The following is a 15,530-nucleotide window of genomic DNA, read 5'->3' as shown; positions in this document are numbered from 1 at the left end:
GTACCAGGCTTGGAGATGAATATATTGATTCTCTTGCCCGGGACATCAGACTTCTGATGCGGCTTCTCTGAAGTAACACCTTGTGGGTAGTCTAATCACCTGGAATAAGAAAAGGGCCACATGGGAGGGGCTAGGTAGTGCTGGTGGCACAATACAGTCATCTAGGTAGAAGCAAGTTCGCGGACTACCACGCAGGAGAGGCTGAGAGTCCAGAGCAAATAGAAAGCCACAGCTTCTTGGTAAGCCCGTGGCTCAGCCTGATGGATGGGGTCTTGCAGGTTTCTGCAGCCCTCAAGGGGCACCCCAAGAACAGGTGACAGCCACAAAGCTGCCTAATGTCCTTGCCCACCTCCCCACGCCCCAGCAGGAGCTGCTGCCCTATTCATTCCAGACCCAGGCCTTTGGGGAGAGGAGCTGGAGGACCACTTATTGATTGCCTGTGTGTCAAGCCCTGAGATACATCTTTACATGGACTGCCCCCACCCTGACAATGCAGGTATCATATTTCCATTTAAAGGCAAGAACTGATTCCAAAGGGAGAAGCAGACAGCTGTAGAGCACATCACCAAAGAAGGAGGAAGCATGCGGATGGTGGTTCAGGAGGTCATGACATCATGGGACCACCTGAGGGCCAGCAACGTTGGTTCTGATGATCCCCAAAAGGTTGGCCTTTCCCACATGTGGGTGGTTGATGGGGGAGAGATGGGAGACAGAATTCACCCTAGTGTCTGAGAACACTGTGTAGGGACTGAACTATTCAGAAATACCTCCATCAGTCCCTGAGGCAGTCAGTCCCTTGTCTCTGTACAAAACCCAACTGGGATGGTGAGGAGGGGGCTGGGACCTGGACTCAGTCCCCAAATTCAGCCAGACACTCTCATTATGATTGAAGCAGGGGCACATTCAGTCCCCAGTGAGGGCAGAAAGATGAGCAAGACAAGGTCAGTTCCTGCCCTCCTCCCATCATCAGATCAGCACAGAAGAATTCAAGTGCTAGAAGAAAGAGTCTCTTGATGTTCTGAGGAAGACCAGTGAGGAAAGTAAGGAGCAGCCTTGGAGAGTTGGGAAGACTTCCTCCAGAGTGGAGATGGGTTAAGAGTGGTTAAAACTCTGCACTTCCACTGCACGGGGCATGGGTTTGATCCCTGGTCAGGGAACTAAGGTCCTGCATGCCACGCAGCACAGCCAGAAAAAAAATTTTTTTTAATTTTTTTGAATTTTATTTAATTTATTTTTTTATACATCAGGTTCTTATTAGTTATCTATTTTATACATATTAGTGTATATATGTCAATCAAAAAAGAAAGGAGATGTTGGAGCTTGGATGTGGCTTTGGATGAGGAGTTCCAGGTATCGCAGGTAAGTCCTGAGAGAACAGCGGCTCTGTCTGTGTCCTTTGCAGTTCTGCCCCAGCTTCCGGCGCAGCACCTGCCAGGCAGCAGGTGTGGGGGAATGAATGAGTGAAGCCATGGGAAGGAGCCTGAGCAAAGACAGAGTCTTCACCAGGCATCACGGGCTAAGGGAGCAGCGAGCCTCCAGCAGGGCTGAGGGCAGAGCAAGAGATGGTCCTCCAACCAGGACCATGTCACCTAAGGAGTATGGGGTCCTAAGTGGTGTAATGTGACATAGAAGACTCAATCAACAGGTATTTCCTCAGTCCCTCCGCTGTGTCAGGTGTATGCAAGCTCCAGGGGTACAGTAATGAACAAGGTCACAGCCCTAATACCATCTGCCCTGTGGACCCACCCCACTGAAGTCCACTCAGGTGTCCTGAGCAATGGAACCTGGTTCCTCCCTCCTGTGTCACTCCCCCACCATCTTTTCCCTGCAGTAAACCTCCAGCATCCTTCTCTGCCACTGCCGGGTCCCCTTTCTGTTCCCTCCTCCATCCAGCTCCCAGGTTACTTTCTAAGAACCCAAACCAACCTGGTCATGTCACTTGGTTAGAAATATACCAAAATGTTAACTGTACTCATCCCTAGGGGGAAAATCACAGGTGACTTCAGGATGGCCCTGCCCTTCCATTCTTCCCCATCCACATTAAAGATCTCACCATACCCCAAATATACCAGTAACTTTTGGTCACTGTGCTTCCGCCAGCGCATTTCTTCTTCCCTAATTCAGTACAGACAGCTAACAGTCACTCGGGTCCTCACCCTGGAAGAGAAGGTAATGGCTTTGTAAACTTCATCTGATCCCCCTATTCAATCTTAAACCCACCTTTAGAGAGTGGAAGGTAAAGCTCAAGCAGTCATCCCCTTTTCAATATCTACTTCTTGAGAGCAGCTGATGTTTCAGACCTTTCCCTAGAAGCTGGGGACACAGGAGTGAAGTGGCAGGTCCCAGAAAACACGCCGGTGAAGAAGGAAACGCCCACATCAACACGGGGCTTCTGAACGTGCTGTAAGGCTCAGGGGGCTGGCGAGATCCCACAGAGCGGGATCTGACCTCCCCTGAGCCTGACCCGAGAACCCAGCTTTCACCCATCTGGGAGGCCAGACCCCACTTCACCTGGGGCGCAGGTCTGAACCACGTCCCTGCACCCACCCCTGGGTGCAAACCCCTCTCTGCAGCCCCGTCCCTCCCTGCGAGCCCTCCAGCGCCCCCGATGAAGTGACCGCTGCCCTGGTGAGGTCAGCCCACGATTACCAGGGGGGGTCCACCCTCCAGTGTCCCCCGCCCCGCCGGCCCAGACCCCTCCAGGCATCTCGAGCTCCAGCCTCCCGCCCCTCCCGCCTCCGAACCCTCCTTGGTCCCTGGCCCCCTGTCCCCACCGGCACCCCAAGCCTTCATCACCCCGTCCCCTGCGCCCACGCGCCCCCGACCCCCAGCCATCCCAAGTCTGCTGCCGTTTCCACGCTCACTGTGCCCCAGCGTCCCCGCACCCCCGTCCCCGCTCCCCACTCGCATTCCCAGCCCTTGTCGTCCCCGCGGGTCGCCGGCGTCCTGGTCCCCGTGTCCCGCCGCTCCGGCGTGACCTCGCGCCCCCAGCCCCAGTTTCCACCGGCACTCCCAGTGTCCTTGCCCCACGCGTCCCCGCGCCCCCGACCCCCAGCCATCCCAAACCGCCCGCCATCTGCATGCTCACGGTCCCCCGGCGTCCCCGCGCCCCCAGCCCCCAGCGCCCGCGTCCCTGGCCCCCGGAGTCCCAGCGCACCCGGCTCCCCGGTCCCCTCTCCGGCGCGTCCCCGCGTCCCCGCGGCCCCCGGCGCCCGAGTTCCCGTGCTCCTCCCACCGGCGCCCCCAGCCCCTGTCCCCCGCGTCCCCGGAGTCCCAGCGCACCCGGCTCCCCGGTCCCCTCTCAGCGCGTCCCCGCGTCCCCGCGTCCCCGGCGCCCGAGTTCCCGTGCTCCTCCCACCGGCGCCCCCAGCCCCTGTCCCCCGCGTCCCCGCGTCCCCGCGTCCCCGGAGTCCCAGCGCACCCGGCTCCCCGGTCCCCTCTCCGGCGCGTCCCCGCGTCCCCGCGTCCCCGGCGCCCGAGTTCCCGTGCTCCTCCCACCGGCGCCCCCAGCCCCTGTCCCCCGCGTCCCCGCGTCCCCGCGTCCCCGCGTCCCCGGCCCGCTGACGCCATGACGCCGCGGCGGAGGGAGGGGCGGAGCGGGGCCGGGCCGGACCGAGAGGGGCGTGGGCGGCGGGAGGCACGGTCCCGCGGCGCAGCGGGCGACGCGGCCGATGGACATGGGCACCCAGGGCTCGGGGCGCAAGCGGCTCCCCAACCGCGAGCGGCTGACGGCGGAGGACGACGCGCTGAACCAGATCGCGCGCGAGGTGAGCGGCGCGGCCGGGCCGGGGCGCGGGCGCTGGGGGCGCCGCCGGAGCTGTCAGGCGTCCGTGCGTCCGCTGTCCGTCGCTCCGCCGGCGCCGCGGACGGGGCGCGGGCCAGGCCGGGACCTCGGTGGGCCGGGCGCCGGTCCTCCGCTGCGGGGACAGGCCGGCGGCACCGACCCCTCCCCCCATGTCGCCAGCTCCCTTTGGCCGCCGCCCCCCCACCCCCGCCCCGCGCAAGGTGGCCCCGGGCCGGCCGGGTGGGGGGCGAGCGAGCGCCCCGCTCTGTTGCGCCGCATGGTGAGGGTGATGTAGGCCCGACCCTGGAGGCCCGAGGACAGTCCCCGGAGGCCACATGGCCCTGGCGAAATGACCCGCTCCTGTCGATAACCAGTTGTCGTCTCGATTGACACACGAGGTGCAGCTTGGGCACGAACCGGGGTCCCCGTGAATCTTGTTTCTGGACCGAGCGTGCAGACGGGTTCAGGCACGCCGAGAGGTTCTCCTCAAAGTTTCCCGGGCAGAGTTTATTATGGTGGTCATGGTGGTCGGTGATGAACTTGAAGTGTGGCGAACAAAAGGTGCACCGCCCGCGTAGCTGTACAAGTGCCTTTTTCTCCCACAAGGATTCAGCCTTCAGGTTAAACAAACGGTGACGTTGGCAAAGATGCCCAGCAGATTGGTGGCAGCAGCTTCCCTGGGAAGGGGCGTGATTCCTTGGGCCCACAGTGGACAAGCTTGTTTTTTTACAGTACACCCTTTCGTACCTTTTGAATTGTGTACCCAGTGTGCTAACTATAGAGAATGTATATGCAGAGGCAGTGCCACCTTCCTGATACCCTCTCCTCCAGGTGTTGGAGTGCGATGGAGTTTGTCTGCATGTCATTATTACCACCTGGGAAAACTTCCAGGCGATTTAGGCTGAGGCGTCTGGTTGCCTCAGTCAGCTATTTATGGAGGTCTACTCTGTAACCAGTTCTTAGGTGATTTTGCTTTTATGGACACATGGCTGTCACAGTATTTGTTGACTACTGAATGAATGAACACTTTTGTTTTTCTCCCTATGCGAAGAGAAAGGCTTTCCAGGAAAACTCCTATTCATCCCTTAAAGCCCACGGTAGATTTGTGTCCTCTGTGAGACCTCCTACATCACCCCGGGGCAGAAGTCTCCCTGCCTTCACTCGGGTTCCAGTAGCTCTCACTCCCTACGCCTGCTGTGGTAGTCACATGGCCTCAGCATTATTTGTTTACTGGTCTGTCCCCCGTAGAAGGTGACCACCAGGCAGGCAATGTCTTACTTTCGTATCCCCAGAGCTCAACACAGAGCCAGGCACATAGTAGGTGCTCCTACGTCTCTGTTGCATTGCCTGAAAAACAAAAGAGGTACAAGGCACTTACAGTACATTTGGCTAAATATAGACATTTGCTAAATGTAGTAGCTTGAACATAATCCCCACCCCCTGTGAAGACGGTCCTTTAAGTATGTATTTAAACATAAAACCAAACAGGTGTTCTCTGGGAGGCCTGAGGTGACACGATCCGTGAGTCTTGTCTTTCTGGCAGTGGTTACGGTCAAAGGAAGGAGAATGAGGGTTCCCTAAGTCCACCTCGTATCTGCTGGATTTTATAAAAACAGACGGAAAAGGAAGGCGAGGGGCTGCTCCTGGGTGGACAGCCTTGAGGTCCTGAGTAACTGGGAACCCACGGTCCTGCCTCCCAGCCAGGGGACGCAGTTGGCAGTGACAAATTCAGACGTGGGCATCAGACCTGGGCTCGAAACTATATAGAGCTCCTCGCGAGCTGTGCGATCCTACTCAGCCCCCTCCCAGCCTCCATTTTCTCACCTCGAAAATGGGGAAGAAGAAATCCCCCGAGGCTGTCAGGATTAAAGTGAGTAGCAGACATAAAGGGAGTAACTAGCTAAATGCGAGGGCTATTCACACACACATTCTCCCAGTAGAACCAGCCATAGATGTGGTCGTTCCAAGTGCTGAATGGCACGTATCTGTAGTGTTGGAAGGAGCTGGTGCAACACTTTATGTTTTACTACAAATTGAATTCTATTTCCCAACTGTGAAACTTAGAATCACTATTCAAATGGCAAATATCTATTCACCATGAAGTTCTCGAGAGTTCTTATAAAAATTAACAAAATCGTCTTAAGTTGCGTGCTTTCGTGTTTGCTCGTTGATTCAGCAGATACATGCTCTCCGAAGCCCCGTCCTAGGGAGACTGGGATTCAGGGATGGACCTGAAGAGCATCCACCCTCCAGGAGTTGGGGTCTGACATAGATCAATAACAAAAACAGAAGACAGGAAGAGATCTGAGATTTAAAGGATATTGTTCCCTGAAGGTTTCGAAACGAGAGAGTTACAATTTATTGACGGGACTAAGAAAGGCAATCAGAGGAGGCGCCCCGGGGGAAGTGGCATTTTGAGTTAGTCTTGAAGTGACAGAAACCCTGACCTGGACTGGCCTCCACGAGGGGAAATGATTTGTCTGGAGGACGGACTCGCGGGCACCCTCACCAGCGCGGTGGCCCCTTTTCTCCACGGCTCCTCTGTAGCTGGCTCGGCTGGGCCGTCCTCTGAGGGTGGCCTCATCCTCGGGCCGCCTTGCTTTCGCCAGACTGGCTGCCGCGTTCCCAGGCTGCCCCTCCTGAGCCCACACCCCGTCTCTTCCGGTGGCTCTGTCCTCAGAGCTAGAAACATCTCCCAGGCCGCCCCTGAGCCAAGCTCTGTGACCAGGACGGTGGACTCAGCGGCGTGGCCGTGGGGCAGGGGGGGGTTACCCTGTGATCAGTCAGGCCCATCCTGGAAATGGGGGGAGTTGGCCTCCCCCGAAGCACTTGGGGAGGTATGGGGGCCTGGACGAAAACCAGGAGGCCTTAAGAAAGTGGCAGGGGGTGGGGTGGACTCGGGTCAGGCCCCCGGGAATGTGCACTCAGAGGATAAGTGGAGAGTTCCAGGCAGAGGTGATGGAGTCTGGGGCGGGGAGCCCGGAGCGGCCGAGGCAGGGCCCTGCTGGAGAGCTGGCTTCCCTGCTGAGGGCTTTGGACTCTCTGGGCGGGAGTGGGAAGCAGGAACCCAGTGGAAGCGCTGCATTTATATTCCTGCAGTTAGTTTATGGTTTCACTCCAGGCAAGTTTATAGTAAATGGAGTTGTAACTTTAAAACACTGCAGCTGCGTTAGCGCGAGTAGCTTGTTTCTCACTGTCTTGTCTGAGGCGGGATTCAGGCAAGATGTTTTCAGGAAGAAGGTCCAGTAAGCACTTTGCAAAGCTCACGCAGTGTTTCTCACATCCCAGGGAGAGGTGTTGCGAAAGCAGGTATGTCTTTCTCTCCCACCGCCTTGAACACTCTGCTAATGATTTTTGGTAGCATGCCAAACCTCTCATTCAGCACTCCGCTGCTGAGTGAAATGACCTTGCTCTCACAATGACCGAGGCAATTCAAAGTATTCCTCTCCGGTGGAGACGGCCTTTCCAGGACAAAGGAAATCGGCTGTGCAAGCTGTGCAGGCAGCGTTAGATGGTCCTCGCGGCGAGCCTAGCATCCTCTCTGCGGCCGTGAACGCTGGTCGGTTTCCCTTCCTCGCTCACAGCACGGAGACCTCCCCCATGACTGTGTCCCGTGGCCTCCTCTCCTAAGTGGTCCCACTGGGACGCTGCCCTCTGGGCCCATGATCCCCCCGGGGGGCGCTGGTGCACCTCCCAGATCCCCCCTGTTGGAGGGTGTCGACCCCTGGCCTGTGAGTGTGGCTGTTCTGGGCTCATGGCCCCCCTTCACTAGAGAAGTGCCCATGGCCACTGGGGGGGGGGGGTGTCACTTTGCAGGGGAGGGGGTAAGACCTCCCACCCCAGGGGCAGCCCACAGCGATTGACCCCGGGATGTGAGGACACAAAAAGCTCCACCCCCAGCCCACTTGCCTCCCAGTGGAACCGACTCTGTGGTGCAGTTCACACTCCAGGGCTCCCCGTGGGAGGGCCCGAGGGCAGACTGAGTCCACCTCCTTCCCTGCCCCATCTGCCCCCTCACACCCCTCTGCTGGCCGTGCTCCCTGGTAGATCACTCACATCCAAATCCCTGCCTCAGGCTCTGCTTCTGGGCACCCCAACTTAGGACAGTCTCCATGTCTCATTCTGGATGGTCCCATGAATAAAGGACATTCTAATCCTAAAGCCCCCTTTCATTTGCTGTGCCCCCACCTCCCATCCTTCCCAAATAGTGCCCACAGATCACCCTGTCTTGAGAGACCCTGACTCTTTTTCTCCTCAAGCCTCAAGGCCATTCGAGGGCCAGTCTGAGGGTTGGGTGCACAAGCCCTTTTGCAGAGTGGCCTGGAAATCTGGTTCAGTTTGGGCCTCCGCTTCACCTTCGTCCGGCTCTCAGCAGGTCTGGCCCCTCTGGGGTCACGCAGTCTGGGAGGGTGCCCAGCTGGTGTGACACACGCTGCTGGTACCCTGGTGCAGCCCCTGACCTCAGGTGAGATCACGCCGGCGTTTACAACACAGGCTTGTTGCTGCAGCCAGTTTCACTTCATTTGAACCATCACCTTCATACCTTTTTTCCCAGTGAATTTGCTTTTCTGAGGCTGGCTGGTGGATGCAAACCTGTCGGACACTGACCGGAGGGTGAGATCCGGCGTGGCCAGTGGTTTGGGACTGGGGGTGGTATCAGGGCCCCACCTTCCAGGTCGGGAACAGGTGAGGGGCATTCAGCACCTGGCACTGCACACACCGCCCTGCCCCAGACTCTAACACAACTACCGGGCCCTTGCCTAGCTGATCTTCCTAGACAGCCACACACATCTTGGTGGATCAATAACAAGCATTAGGAATGTGACAAGACAAGCGTTCCAGGCGGATTTTTATCACAGTCTGAGCTGTCCGGGGAATGGCAAGCACCATGCCTGTGACCTTGGGCTGTTTCCGTGATTGCCGACAAGATGGTTCTGGATGGAGTTGGAATTGGAAACTCAGGGGTGGACAGTCCCACTGGCCCCCGATGGCTTGTGGGCCCCACCCCAAAGCTATTTCTGTCATAGGGCCAGCTGTCTCCCTCCCCCTTTTCTGGGTGAATCTTTAGTGACTCATGGGTTCAGGAGTCAGGACTGTGCATGCATGTGGAGGACCTGAAGAGTCCGCTCGGTAGGATGGAAGTCAGAAGACCTGGATTCTAGTGGAGCCTGTTACCTGTGAGCCTTGTCAGGGTTCAGGAGGGGAAAGGGGAGAGATGGGGACTGAGGTTGCTTTTAAGGCCTAAGGTGTGCCAGGTACTCCCAGAAACTTCACCCCCATAGTTATATGATATCCCATCAGAAGAGTTGAGAGTATCTCTATTTGACATAGAGAAAAAGGATACAAGATGCTAAGGTCATCTGCTAACTAAGAGGTGCCAGTTCGTCATCCAGGCTGTTTCCTGGGATCAGTGTCTTGGCTCCAGCCAAGGCCCTATTCCAGGTGGTGCCCTGAAGTCAAGCTGACTTGCTTCCCATCTCAGGGACTGTCATCCCCAGCTGACCTCTGAGCCATCGGGCATAACATTTCATGGGAGAGTCCCATATTCTTCTCTGCCTTACTGTGTCTCTCCTCTTCTTTTTTTCATCCTTTCATCTTTAAAACTTAATTTTTATTGAATTTATTTATTTATTTATTTATTTATGGCTGTGTTGGGTCTTCGTTTCTGTGCGAGGGCTTTCTCTAGCTGCGGCGAGCGGGGGCCACTCTTCATCGCTATGCGCGGGCTTCTCACTGTCGCGGCCTCTCTTGTTGCGGAGCACAGGCTCCAGACGCGCAGGCTCAGTAGTTGTGGCTCACGGGCCTAGTCGCTCCGCGGCATGTGGGATCTTCCCAGACCAGGGCTCAAACCCGCGTCCCCTGCATTGGCAGGCAGACTCTCAACCACTGCGCCACCAGGGAAGCCCCTGAATTAAAGTAATATATGTTTTCACCCTGGTCCCGTACTCCAGGCCATTCTCCACACAGCAGCTGGTGGTCCTTTTAAAATATGTCAGATCGTGTCATAATGGCTTTTCATATCCCTCAGTAAAAGCCAAGCTCTTAATGGCCTTACAAGACCCTAAATGATCTGGTAAGTAGCTCCTTGTTTGTGAATAATATGCATATGCACTATTTATTGATTTTTCAATTTTAGGTACTATCTGCTGGCCCCCTGCTTTGAGGATGAGGACTTGGGGTCTGTAGGTCTAGCTCAGGTCCTCTCCCCACCTTTCTTTCTCCCTATCTTCACACCATAGTTACATTGTACTTTTAGGTTAGATAAATGGTTGCTGGCACAACAGTAGGCTGGTTAAGAGTATGGGTGCTAGGGTCAGGTTTCCTGGGTTCAGTTCCTGATCCCTCCACTTATTCCATGACCTAGGGCAAGACACTTAACCACTTCGTGATTCCGTTCCCTCGTATGTAAGATGGGAAAATTTTAACAGTACACTTCTCACAAGGTGGTTATACGGGTAAATGAGGTATTTCATGAAAAGACCTCAGAATGATGACTGCCACATGCTCAGTAAACACTAGTGGTGATGATGGTGTAACATGATAGTGTTAACTGCAGAGCCAAGTAGTATACTATAACATTTTTCCTGGCACAACTTTCTGCTTTTTCTGGGGTTAATTCTTTCTTTTTTTTTCTTCCCAACTGCTCATCTCTCTGAATACCTATCATACCTAATTCCTCACAAACTTTTCAATAGAACCCCTCACAATATTATTTTCTATGTGATTAAACAAATCTATCAGTTCCATTTTATTCCCTCCTGGAAATCTACCCCCTGGAGAGCTCTGTCCTCTAGACCCAGTCTGCTCTGAGCGCTGTCAGGATTTGCTTCAGTGGCCGTTCCCTTTGCCGCCATTCTGAGAACTCCTTTTGCCACTCCTTTGTTGTTGTTGCTGCTGGATCCGTACTAACTCATTTTGCTGGAGCACATCCTTCAGTAGCTTTCTGAGAGAGAATGCCTTTTCTAAGTGCTTGCATGTCTGAAAATGTCTTTATTCTACCTTAATACTTGATAGTTTGTCTGAGTATAGAGTTCTAGGTTAAAAATAATTTTCCAAAGAATGACAGAGATTTCTATGTATTCTTTGAAATGATTTCCAGCATGTACTGTTAACTAAAAAAAGCAATGTGCGGAAAGTGTAGATAGCATGCTGTCCCTTATGTGAGAAAAGCTGTCATTTGCCTGCATTTACAGAAAGAAACACTGGCAGAAAGTATAGTAAAAGAAACGTGGAGATGTAAGTGGAAACAGATTTGTTAAGTGTAACTTTTCATACTCTTTCGATATTTGAACCATGCGACGGTGTTACCTATTTGATAAAATAAAATAATAAATATCAAAAAGTATAATTAACAAACTATTTTCTACCACAATTTTGAAGACTTTTTTTCCATTTTATTCTAGCTTTCAGGATTGCTTTGAGAATTTGATGCCTTATATATTTTCAGTATCTTGTGTAATATCTGTTTTTACACTCTATGAGCTTTTAGGGTCTTCTCTTGATCCTCAGTATTCTAGATCTTATTTTTCCACTTATTAAGCATTCACTGGGTTCATTCAATCTGGAAATTTATATCCTAAAACTCTCTGAAAATTTTCTGAAAATTGTCCCCTTCCCACCATTTTCTCTGTTCTCTTTTAAAGGAACTCCTGTTGTTGGAAATAACTTCCCTTTCCCCCTCATTTTCTAGCTTTTTGTCTTTTGGTGATACTTTACGGGTGATAACTCAACTTTATCTTCCACTCCTTCTACTAAACTTACCTGTTCTGTATTTAATTTCTAAGATTTTTGTTTGTTTGTTTGTTTTGGGTCTTTGTTCCATTTTTATAGCCTCCTTTTTGATTCACTAATGCAGTACCTTTTCTTATCATTCTGAGGAATATTCATTTTTGGTTTTCTGGTTTTTCCTGAAAATTTCTTTTGTTCCCTACATTATGGTCTCTTTCTTTTTGTCCTTTGTGTGCTGTGGCCTCTGTCTTTCATCTTGGAGCCTTTCCCAGATGGGTGGTGATCCTTGGATCCATTCAGATGTGATAATGAGGCACTGAAAAACTGTGAGAACAATTTGAGCAAAGGCCAGGAGGGGAGATGCCACAAGATGTGACCAGGACACCACCTGGGGTGCAGTGGGGTGGCTGAAGTGTTGGCAGCAGACGTGAAGTCGTCCCTCAGGACACTGGCACACAGCCTGGACTTGAATCCAAGCCCCCTTGTCTTCAAGGCCAGTGCCTTCAAGGCCAGGGTCAGTGTTGGGAGGAAATGCTGCTTAATGCTAACAAGCCAAGCCTCTCTAATTTGGTACCTACAGACAGAGTTTTGTTTTTGATTAAGGGGGTAGAAGGGATTGAGAAGAAACTTGAAAAATAATCGGAGACATACCAAGGAAGATGTAATGTCCATACAGCCCAAACAAGAGAACTAGGCATCACAGTGCTCTTTTACTGAGAGTGGAATCAATGTCAAATTAGTTGAGCAAACAAAGAAAGTTATAAAAAAATAAGATTTTCATAGCTTCAGGCATCAAGGATGATTCATTTATTTGTTTGGAAAATTCTCTAAGATGTGAGGTATACTTTCCATAAAACAAATACAAAATACCTGGAGAGTTTAGGTAGGCAGAATGTGATATGGTCTTGGCAGTGGGTAAACCCCTGGATCAGCAAGTATGGAAGCGCCAGAAGCATCCAGAACCTCCACTGGCATATTATGTTGCAGTGTTTCCACCCACTTCTTGGCTTGGGGGAGTGAATGAAAAATCACACGATGGTCATGATAATATTTCAGCATAAAGAAACCAGGAGATCTACAGTTGCTCGTTATGCTTTTAACCTCCCTCACATAAGTTTATCAGCTTTTCCACACTTACCCTTGATTGCTTTTTACTTTTCACCTTCTTTTGTGATGTCCCTTAGGCACATGGGAAGATACGGCATTTTCCAAGTTGACACTCGGAGAGATGGAATTTCCATGTTGATTGAACAACTAATATGACTCCACCCTGGATGCCCTAAGATACTGCTTGAAATCACCCAGATATACTTTTAAATCATCCAGAGCAGTGATGGCCAGTAGGGCTTCCTGTGTTGCTGGAGATGTTCTGTCTCTGTGCTGTGTGTCACGGCAGCCACTAGCCCTGTGTAGTAATTGAGCACTTGAAATGTGGCTAGTGCAGCTGACAAAGTGCATTTTAAATTGTACTTAATTTTAATTCCTGTAAAGTTAAATAGCCACCTATGGTTGGTGGCTGCCATATTGGACAGCACAGCTCTAGAGGAATGATTTATTCTTTGTTGAAATTTGCTGTCATAGAGGTGTGCTCTACAGTGCAGAAGGTATTGAGTCTAATGATAGGAGAGGAGTGAAATGGGAATGCAGGTGGAGAGGGCTGGCGTCCCACAGGCCGGAAGTCAGTCCAGCGTGGGGAGAAGGTGCAGGGCAGTGGGAGAAGCACAGTCAGCCTTTTGAAGTCGTGTGTCTGTAGGCAAGTTAGCGTATCCGAGCCTCCTTTCCTTTGTCTGTGGCAGAGGAAAAACATTATCCGGTGGTTGTAGTAATGAGCCGTGCTGGGAAATGCAGAGCATCTACCCGGTACCTAGTAGGTGCTAACCCAACGGTAGTTATTTTCTCCCTTCATCTCTACCAAGGGACAGCAGTCCTGCTGGACTGTCCAGGATGTGCCTCAGGAACTACTGATGCAGAGGCAGGAGTGAATCCCTCCTTCATAAGATGAGGGCTGGAATGGGAGGCGGGGGTCAACGGGAGAGAAAAGAGAGCAGTCTGTACAAAAGTTGTGAGAAAAATACAGGAAAGACAATCTCCTGTGTGTCAGGAGGATACAGGCGGCCCTTGGGACTGGTTCAGTGAACTCAGAGTAAAAGCGCTAACTGCTGCTGCTTTAAATACACTCAGTAGATAAGTATTCTTTAGTGTGAGACCCCTGTGGGCTTTCTTATAGGTTAGAGCTTATTACAATTTTTTGGCATTTAGATGGAAAGGACCCTCTGTTTTCAACAGTAGTTTTGCTTCTTGGCCTTGAATTGAAGAACCAGTAGTTAAGATGCCATCAGATTTTTCGAGCTTCTTCATTGTCAGGCAGCCAAGCCTTGCTGTCGCGCCTCTGGTTACCTTCCTGCAGATAACGGGCCATTTCACCCAGGCCGTGTCCTGCACCATTTATCTTTGGGCTTATCTGACCTCCCAGAAGCTACTAAGTTACCTGCCTATTTTTAACCCATGCCTGGAGCCAGCTCCAGAATGAAATGGCCACATGAGCTGGGATGAGCTGGTGGCCACGCAGCCTTCCAAATCTTCGTTCCAGTTTCCCTCAGGTTTTTCCTCTTACTTTTACGTCGGGGTTTCTCAGCCTCGGGATTACTGACATTGGGCCGGATGCCGGGGGAGGGGGTTTCTGTACATAGTGGGATATTTAACAGCATCCCAGGGGGCAAAATGGCCCCATGGAGAACCCTTGTTGTACGTTCCCCATCTCCACTAGGTTTGTACCTTAGCTCTGAACTGCACGCCTCATCTCCAGAAACCTGGATCCTTTGCCCTCAACTCTTGTCAGTGGCTGCTCCCCAGGAGGGCAAAAAGCACCAGCTGACCAAACCACATTCTCCTTGGCGCTTCCCCACGTAACCCTCCCGGAAATTAGTAGGAAAGGCCTGCGTACTCTGGAAGGCTATGGTGGAGCTGTTTTAGGAAAAGCTGTGCAGACTCAGGAAGATGGGACTTCAGCTGCAAATTTGATTACACTTTGCTGTGTGCCAGAGGGCGCTTGAGTTGACGGTGGCGTGGGAGCAGCGTGGAGAGAGGCTAAAAAGTGGGGGGATGGAATGGACCCTGAATGGCAGGCCTACGGAAGATGGGTTGGCATGAAGGTGGGGGCTGGTGAGAGGGGATCCTCTGCGTGACATCCTGTGGGCCCTCGTGGCTCCCTTCTGCCCGTCGGAGACACCCGTTTCCCCCCAATCATGGGTGTGCTCGAGGCCAGCCAGGCCAGCGTCAGGCCCGATTCCGCTGGGACCACAGAGCGATGACGCAGGCCACCAGGCTGTGTCAGTTCTGTGTTGTCTTTCTCTCCAGGAAAGGCCCCAGGCTGACGGCTCAGGCATGCTCCAGGGATAACAGGGCCATGGTGGCATCATTCACGTGGCCCCCCCCCGTGAGCACTGCCGAGAGCCAGCTCTGCCAAGAGGTCGGGGGGCCACAGGCTTGACCTTCCGAGCCAGCTAGGGTCCAGTCCCCACAGCCCATGGGCTCTTCCTACTGCCTGCCAGCTTCATGCTGGGGACTCAGCAAGAGACCGAGGAAGGAGAGACGCTGCCGGGCGCTGCCTGGACTCAGCTAAGCACATCCGCCTGTGACCCCGCCATCCTGTAACCCTGAGGGTGGCATTTCCATAGGGACGCCCACCGCCTGGGAGAAGGGGAGCAGCCTGGGAGAAACGTCAGGCCAGTGAGTGGCCAGGCCTGGGATGATGCTTCTGGTGGGCTTGACATGCCCAAAAGGGCAGGGACAGGGCAGCCCCCCACAGCCACGGGTGGGGGTCCAAGCTGCCACCTTGTTCGTTAAGAGCCAGGAGGTCTCTGAGGCCGGGCATGACCCCAGCGCACCCGCCTGCATCACCTGCTCGTGCAGAATCCCAGGTGTGCTGCAGGTGGAGGAACAGGGAGGACCCCACTTCAGCCTCACCGCTGGAGGCGTGCTGGCAGCCCATGAAAACTCCAGACCCCCTGGAGAGGCC

At 53.2% G+C, this 15,530-nt stretch overlaps 1 protein-coding gene and 1 long non-coding RNA gene across 23 annotated transcripts in view; one reads left to right on the top strand and one right to left on the bottom strand.

Annotated features, from left to right (window-relative positions):
- Window positions 1–1,248: 1,248 nt before the first annotated feature.
- Window positions 1,249–3,199, bottom strand: LOC137765031 (uncharacterized). 2 transcript variants are annotated; one of them, XR_011074108.1, is made up of 3 exons: window positions 3,158–3,199; window positions 2,059–2,157; window positions 1,249–1,428 (listed from the first exon to the last, which is right to left on the bottom strand). It is a non-coding gene; the product is annotated as an uncharacterized lncRNA (long non-coding RNA). The 2 variants fall into 2 exon arrangements; XR_011074107.1 differs by lacking the exon at window positions 3,158–3,199 and adding an exon at window positions 2,301–2,702.
- Window positions 3,200–3,607: 408 nt separating this feature from the next.
- The window catches only part of LRRFIP1 (LRR binding FLII interacting protein 1), a 147,209-nt gene continuing 135,286 nt past the window's right edge, over window positions 3,608–15,530 (top strand). For all 21 annotated transcript variants that reach the window (XM_068544171.1, XM_068544167.1, XM_068544165.1 and 18 more), the window contains exon 1: window positions 3,608–3,767. In XM_068544171.1, coding sequence (XP_068400272.1) covers window positions 3,672–3,767 — 96 coding nt within the window. In that variant the 5' untranslated portion in view covers window positions 3,608–3,671. The remainder of the gene's footprint in view (window positions 3,768–15,530) is intronic.

Source organism: Eschrichtius robustus, chromosome 5, assembly GCF_028021215.1.
Source record: "Eschrichtius robustus isolate mEscRob2 chromosome 5, mEscRob2.pri, whole genome shotgun sequence".
Classification (NCBI taxonomy): Eukaryota; Metazoa; Chordata; class Mammalia; order Artiodactyla; family Eschrichtiidae; genus Eschrichtius; species Eschrichtius robustus.
Note: the sequence above shows the minus strand (reverse complement) of the source record. Positions and strands in the feature narration are given on the sequence as shown.